Source organism: Thunnus maccoyii, chromosome 2 (genome assembly GCF_910596095.1).
Source record: "Thunnus maccoyii chromosome 2, fThuMac1.1, whole genome shotgun sequence".
In the NCBI taxonomy this organism is placed as follows: Eukaryota; Metazoa; Chordata; class Actinopteri; order Scombriformes; family Scombridae; genus Thunnus; species Thunnus maccoyii.
Window position 1 is genome coordinate 32,367,370 of NC_056534.1, and position 7,484 is coordinate 32,374,853.

At 40.8% G+C, this 7,484-nt stretch overlaps 1 protein-coding gene across 1 annotated transcript; it reads right to left on the bottom strand.

Moving 5' to 3' along the window:
- Positions 1–2,110: 2,110 nt before the first annotated feature.
- LOC121882984 (basement membrane-specific heparan sulfate proteoglycan core protein-like) lies at positions 2,111–6,660 on the bottom strand. Its single transcript, XM_042391517.1, has 8 exons — positions 5,436–6,660; positions 4,520–4,663; positions 4,295–4,429; positions 3,682–3,854; positions 3,409–3,595; positions 3,133–3,312; positions 2,778–3,044; positions 2,111–2,674 (listed from the first exon to the last, which is right to left on the bottom strand). The coding sequence occupies exons 1-8, from the start codon at positions 5,482–5,484 to the stop codon at positions 2,670–2,672; spliced, it is 1,140 nt and encodes a 379-aa protein (XP_042247451.1). The 5' UTR covers positions 5,485–6,660; the 3' UTR covers positions 2,111–2,669.
- Positions 6,661–7,484: the final 824 nt, after the last annotated feature.

The window sequence follows — 7,484 nt, forward strand, 5'->3', positions numbered from 1 at the left end:
AGTCCAGGGCATAGCCCTTCCTGTCAACAGTTAGACTCTATTTTCACAGAAGAATTACTGACTCACTCCTCTTTTTGTGCATGACAACATTTCAGCTGATTTATATGAGACGATTTGTTATGGCTTCCTGTTGCACCAGTTAGGAACAGAAACACTTCATTGACACCATGTCAGATCAGATTTAACGCAGGGTGTGACATTATGCACTCTGGTATTCTTCTCAGCTTTGCAGCCGACAAAATACAGGAACTCCATTCCCTATCACCCCATCAGCCTGCCTTCCTATGTCCAGAAGAAACTGTTGCTTCTACAAACTGTCAGCCCACCGCAGTTTATCCGAGTTCACCAGGTGGAAACCATAGCAACAGACCTGACAGGCGCCCTCCTTCCACCTATCACTTCCTGTATGAGGAAGCTCTCACACCATTGGTTCCTTCCTGAATGATCTGGTTTCCCCATATTATTACTGCACTGTATCTAGCAACAGTACCAGCCTTTCATAATTGACTGGAATATATTGTGTTGAGAAAAAGGTATATTTTGTGAGGGTTTTCCTCCTTGTGTGCTGATACAGCTACAAGACTGATTGCCTGTTTGTTTTTTTCTTTCCTCACCTCTTAAGGCTAACATAAACAATGTGTGGTCCAGCGTAAATGTAACAATGTTATGTACTCCTTCTGTAAATCACGGCGCAGGCCCATGCCCTCTAGAGAGTAATGACCACAGATGACTAGACATGCCGGGCCTTGTCTACCAAGTTCATCCTTTGGCTGAGTGGTTAGTGCATTTGTCTGTAGTCTGGGAGACAAAGGTTCAAGACTTGGTGTGGGATTCTTCCTTTGCTACACTGTAATATAAAATAATGTAATGCTTCTGAAATTGTGTGTGTGCACATCCTTTTTCAGGGAAGTCATCTGGACTCAGTGTTTATATCAGACTCCATTATAGGGTATATGTACATGTCTCCTTAATATGTAAACAAAGGCATACACTGAGAGATGGATCAGATTTAATCAATTGGTTTCCTGTCTGTCATAGACATTTTTTCCTTTTTTTCACCTCAGTAGCTCTTTATGATTCTAAATTAATAATGTAGAGTGTAGATTTCCTTCCTCTACTATCCTCTGTTGTGCATTTATTTAGTCTCCATCTTCCCTCTCCCTCCCTCGGTCTGTCTGTGAAGTGAGGGGGTGGAGTGAGGTGACAGAGGGCAGATGTTTCCTCCCTAGCTTTGAAGATGCTTGTAAAGATGGAGGGGGGAAAAGTGGAAATGGTAAAGCCTGTTTCTCCATGGAGGTTGGGCGCTTTACGAGGGAGGCCACAGTCACATAGAGCAGATACAGGCTTCGTTCTGGCAGCAAGCACTGGAAATGGTAGCTCTCTTTCCAACCTACTGCTGCTACTGCAAACCCTAAATGGCAAGCGAACACTTCATTTAGCCAGAGCTGCTATAAATTTTGTGCAACAGCAAAGCCATCAGTGCAACACATTTGTCTGTCATTTGTCAAACTGAACTTTGGCTGTGCAAGAGGAGTTTACAGTCCATATTTATTCACTGAGCTGACCTCATCAGCCAAAGTTTTTTCCTTTTTTTTAAACTTAGAGATGACATGTAGTCATATGGAAAACAAAAGTTTGACTGTGCACTGCATCTGTCCCTCCAGTTGTTAAGGGTGTGAGGGCTCTTCTTTGGCCTGAAGGCAATGTGTGTGCATTGAAGCTACACAGTGCCACCATGTGGTTAAAGAAAGATTGTGAAATAATGTTCAGATATGACACCAGACATATGATGTTTCAGATTCAAAGGCAGTTGCATGGCAAAATGAAAATTCAACCATTAAGGGACTGTATAGGAATTACTTGTGGGTAATTGGGTGGGAGGGGCGCTCTCCCTGGCATTGTAATTGTTTTTTGGACCCTCTCCTGGAAAAAGAACAGTACAAAGTACAAAGAAGATTATATCCATGGAAGGGAAGGCCAAAATAAAATATAAATCTAGAGTAAGAAAAAAATGAAAGGTCATCATCTGCTCTTCCAGAAAAGTCAGAGTAGCCTTCCTGTAGCCAAAAGACCCTTATCCCCCAAATAATTTTTATACAGTCCCTAATTTGGATGCTTGTCAGACAACCACTTTGTAAAAAAGTGTTCAAGACATAGTTTTTCAATTAAATCACTACATCTGTTTTTTAATTTGGCCTTTATTGTATTGATATTTAAGAGCATAATAAAGGCTTTTATATGAGATCAGCTTTTTTCCCTCCTTTCACTGTTGAAAGTACAACAATGTAGACTTAGTAGATGACATGAAGAGAGGAAGAAGAGGGTGCTGAGGCCTTCCAGTAGAAGAAACAACTCCCACACATGCTGTTGGTCATCAGTCCGTACAGGATTCCAGAGAAAAGCTTTCCAAAGATATGAGGCTGGTGTAACAATAGAAACCATGTCAATTTTCTATAAAAGTACAAAATTAACCCCATATGCACAATAACTTCAAAAGTTTAAAAGGCAGTAATATGTTTCACATTCATACACCGAAATATATGAATCTATATAATCTTCTATGTTGCTTTGTTACTATCCATTTGACCGTCTTGATGGCAACAGGCTTGAAGGAGTTGTTAGCACTGCGTAGGTGATTCATCAATGACACATGATGTGACAGTGTTGGCTTAAGCTGTGAAAGTGAGCAAAGGGAGAGAAAAGTGAATAAAAAGAGAAAAATAAGAAAGATGAGGTGAAATGATGGACTTTAAATTCAGGAAAAATGGCCAGCTCACCTTTTATGATGACTTTGGCCAAGGCCTCACTGGAGCCAATGTGGTTGGTAGCAACACATTTATATGTTCCACTATCACTCAGTTTCACATGGGCGTTGAGAAGTTTTCCATCCTTGGTGGTCTCTGTTCCTGCGGGCAGGTTCCCTCTGCCCACCCGGGTCCACACGAACCGAATGGGATGAGAGCCGTGAGCAAGGCACTGCAGGCGCAGAGCATCACCAGGTTGGAGCCTCACCTGATCAGGCAGGCAGGTGGTATATGGAGGAGCTGCATGAAGGAGAGGAAAAGTATTTCCATCATGAAGAAAAATGTGGATGCACGGTATTTGTGTTTATGATCAGCTTCGTCCACTCACAGTCCACTTCCATCTGCGTGTATGCCTCACTGTAGCCGTGTACATTGGTTGCATTACAGATGTATTGGCCAGAGTCTTGGCGCCCCACGCTGGTCAGTGTCAGAACACCACCAGCCATGGTGTGTTTCCATGGTAACGGTGCTCGTAGCTTGGACCAGGTGATGACGGGAGTAGGGGAACCTGTGAGGAACAGAAAGAAGGAACATGAAGAAAAATGAGAAATAAAAGGACATTAAAAGGGAGATATTTACACACACAAGCATTAAAACATCTTACCAGAGGCCTGACACTCCATGGTGACTGTCTGTCCCTCCACCACTGTCATCTCTGTAGCGCTTACTGAGGCCAATGGTGCACCAGGACCACCTTCGACAGTGATCACCACTTTGACCTCTGTCACCCCCTCATTGTTCTCAGCTTGGCAAATATACACGCCTGAGTCCTCTGGACGCGCTGCAGGCCACTGAAGAAACACATGATGACGATAATGCTATTTCAAAATGAAATGGTTCATTTAAAGTATTGTTTGTGCATGTGTTCATATTTTACCTTTATGGTGTTGACATCATTCGCCTCCACAGTCACGAGCTGCAGGGTGGAGCCTTGGCGTTTCCAGGTCAGTGTGGGGCGTGGCCTACCTGTGGCACGACACTCCACCGACACAGGGTCACCAATCCTGACCCGCAGGGGCCCAGCTGGTACCAGCCGCACTTTAGGAGCATCTGAGGGAGAGGACATGTCAACATGACTGACACATTAAAGGATGTTCAGATGGCTGAAGCCTTGTGTTTTCTCCAGATAAACTTTTGAATACATTTTTGACTGTGGGTTTTGTCTCCATTGTAAGCACATTTGGAGCAGATCTTCTAATGGTCAGTATAAACAACAGGAATTATTACAGCAAGCAAAACCTGTTTCAATGTTCATTTGGGTACCTTAATGCTGTTTTAAGAAATACTTGAAAAACTGAACTAGAGGGTAAATGGCAGTAAAGACCTCAGTGGTCTGCAACAGGTGGTGGGGATTGCAGAGGCCAACACAAAAATAATCTAGCACTATGATTTTATTTTTGAATAAAAGACAGTTTCTGTCTGCAGGATGGAGTTAAAAGAGTTTCTGTCTTTGCCACTAGTGAAACACCAAGTTGTGAAGACAAGCTCACGTTTGACGTTGAGCACAGCTGTGGCAGTGCTGCGGCCTGCAGAACTGACCGCCACACAGCGGTACTGTCCCTGGTGCACAGGTCGGGCATGAGCAATCGTCAGCACAGAACCATCAGGACCGATCTTAACATTGTCTAGAGGGAGAAAAGTAGAATTCTGTGAAACTTCAAAGATGGTCATATTTTGTTGAACAATGCTTATGCTTACAGGCTGATACACCTGACCTGGTAATGCGTGGTTATCAGCTCTCTTCCATTCCAGCTTTGGCCGTGCACCACCCCTCACTTGGCACCTGAAGCTGACAGACTCCCCTTGGCGCACAGTAGCAGTGCTGGGCTCCACTGAGACGACAGGAGCTTGGCCAGCCACTGCAGAGGGAGAGAGAAAGAACTGGTGAACTGGTGATACCACACACACACACACACACCCACACACATGCATGCATGTACAATGCAACTCAGTGAACCTTTAGACAGGTCTGAGTGAAACACAAACAAACACGGCCCCGCAGCAAACAAGCTGAGCAAATACAGACTGAACAGAAGTGCATTTGATGACCAAGCAAAAAACAAAAATGCACAAAAATTACATAAATTCCTCACGAAAAAGTGTCAAACACAGTGTGTCATAGAGGAACATTTAAATATTTTCACTGTGCTAGAACTTTATATAACTTTTTTAAAGGGTTGATTCACCCAAATTGCAAAAATGGTGGTGGCCATGCAGATTGTTTCAGTACAACAGAGGCAAATTGAATTTTGTTTGTGGTTCTCACAGCATTGAAAAATTATGTATCTGTATCTCATTCTTGATAATCCACAGAACATGATGCGGTTGTTCTGGTACTATTTCCTCAGAAGAAAGTAGTTCCAATACAAAAATTAGGTCTATGGATTATCGAGAGTAATGGAGACACTATTTCTAAAAGAGCTAATATGTTGTCAAACCTTTTAAATATACAGTGTATTTATATATTTTTAATGCTGTGATCACCAGTTTGTGTGAACTGATCATTTAAAGTACAAAAAAAACAAGTCCCTACTGACAATTACACAAATTAACAGAAGAGCACATCTTTGTCTGTTTTCTCTGTTTTCTTACAGCAGATATTTATCTGTAAAATCAAATCATCTTCATTACCTGAACATAATAGAGAACACAGGATCAGAGCCGCAGGCGAGAAATCCATGATGAACAGAGAACAGTCCCTCTCTCCCTCCTGTGTATGATCTCTCTCTCTCTGCTGCTGGTCGGCGTCTTTCTCATACAATCACTTTCAACCTTTAACCCTCATCCACCCCTTCCCCTACTCAAACAATGTTCACAGTGCCAATCACGTATGAAGCGTCGACTGCTAGATTGTATTTTTGTCCTGTTTGTGAGCTAATAATAAAAACACTGTATGTGATTTACATTGAAGAACATCTGAATAAGATTTTCTTACACATTCTTTGCTTTTTAACTGACTAACCAATGAGGAATCATTTATTTCACAGGTACTATATGAACAGAACTTGTAGGACAGGATGGTGATTTGGTGAAAAGTAAAAAGCTGGACTTTGCAATGATTTTTAACTGTGCCAGACTACAAGGGAGGGGGGCATTGATTTCATTACTGCAGTCTTCAAAGTATTATTCTGCTTTCCAAGAAAATGATCTGACTCCATGTGTCTGTATTGAGTGAACCTGCAGTGATAAAAGGATGAAGAACAGACTTCAGAGTATCAAAGTACAGCTGTTCTTGTTTTTGTACAGTTTTTGACAAAAAATCTGTATATATAAAAAAATATGCAAAAAAAATATGTAGAGGACTCGATTAAAATACCAAGAATCAGAAGTTACTGATAAGAGCTTGATCACTATTAGTTTGTCATTTTAGATTAGTTTGTATTTGTTAGTTTGTATTTTCACAGAAAAGAAGGAACAAACAAACACACATTGCACCATTCAACTGGACTGAACTGAACTGAACCCATTCACACTCATTAACACACACAACTCACAACAATCTCTATAATAGAAAGGAACTGAATTTAAATGGGATTGTGAAGGTAATTGCTAGTTTTAGATGGGTGTATTTATATAGTTTAGATTAAGCTATATAACTGGGTAAACTTAATGGATAAAGTTTTGATTTGGGAATGTGAAAGACAGACTTTGAGTTAGACTTATAACCTTATTTTATTTGAGTGCTTTGACTGTTTTGAATGAGTTGGTTTCAATAAGATTTGACTGATGAAAATGTTTTGGTAAATGGTATTTTTTTCCATGTGGTATGCTTTTGTAGCTAGGGTAATAGGCTAACTGGGATAATCTTTTTAAGTTACTTATATGTATATATACATCTTCTTTTTTCTAAAAAAAATGACAGGATTGGGATTTTTTTTAATTATTATTATTATTCTCCTGTCTGGCGCCCAACATTTTGCATTTTAAGTAACTATTTCAGTCCCCTACGTTACTGTATGTACACTATTTGTTGTAATAATTACATTAGCAGTAGCAGGTTTGGGATTTGATGCCTGATTTCATTGTGTGGAACTCTGCTGCATTATCTGATACTGATATCTGATACCACCTCAGCAGCTCGTCCATCAGATAAATAACTAAGGTAGAGGAAACATTTCTTCATTAAGCCTGGTGGAGCAGGAAAAACAGTTGCTTCAAAATATCAAGCAGCCAATTAGATGCACTAGAGGGCACAGATGACTGAAAAAAACATATATACAATCTTTGATAATAACCCACATGCAAATAAAACAGATTTACGGTGTTGAATTTTAAGGGTTCTTTAGATCGGGTAGATGGTGACACTGGGCAACCAAGGAGCTGGACACTAAAAGGTGAGAAAAACTTAGAAAATAAAATTACTATGTCAAAAACTACTAAAACTCAGGTGATATTACCATAAAAACAAGTAAAAGGCAACTGTAAAATGTCTAAGGGTCCTAAAATGTCCCTTAAAAACAAGCTTAAAGGTCCCCCTACAAGTCTATCTGTTAGTGTCTGTCCACCAGTCCAACAAGAAAGCCAGGAGCTGTGATGTTACCTTGCAAGGCAGTTCGAGGTCGACCTTTGCAAGATTGCAAGATCATGAGATCACAACATCACACGAGAATCCATCTTGTCAGGCTTCAAGTTATGCTCTTGTGTCTAAACCACCAGTGGTTCGGACCAATCAGCGTCACA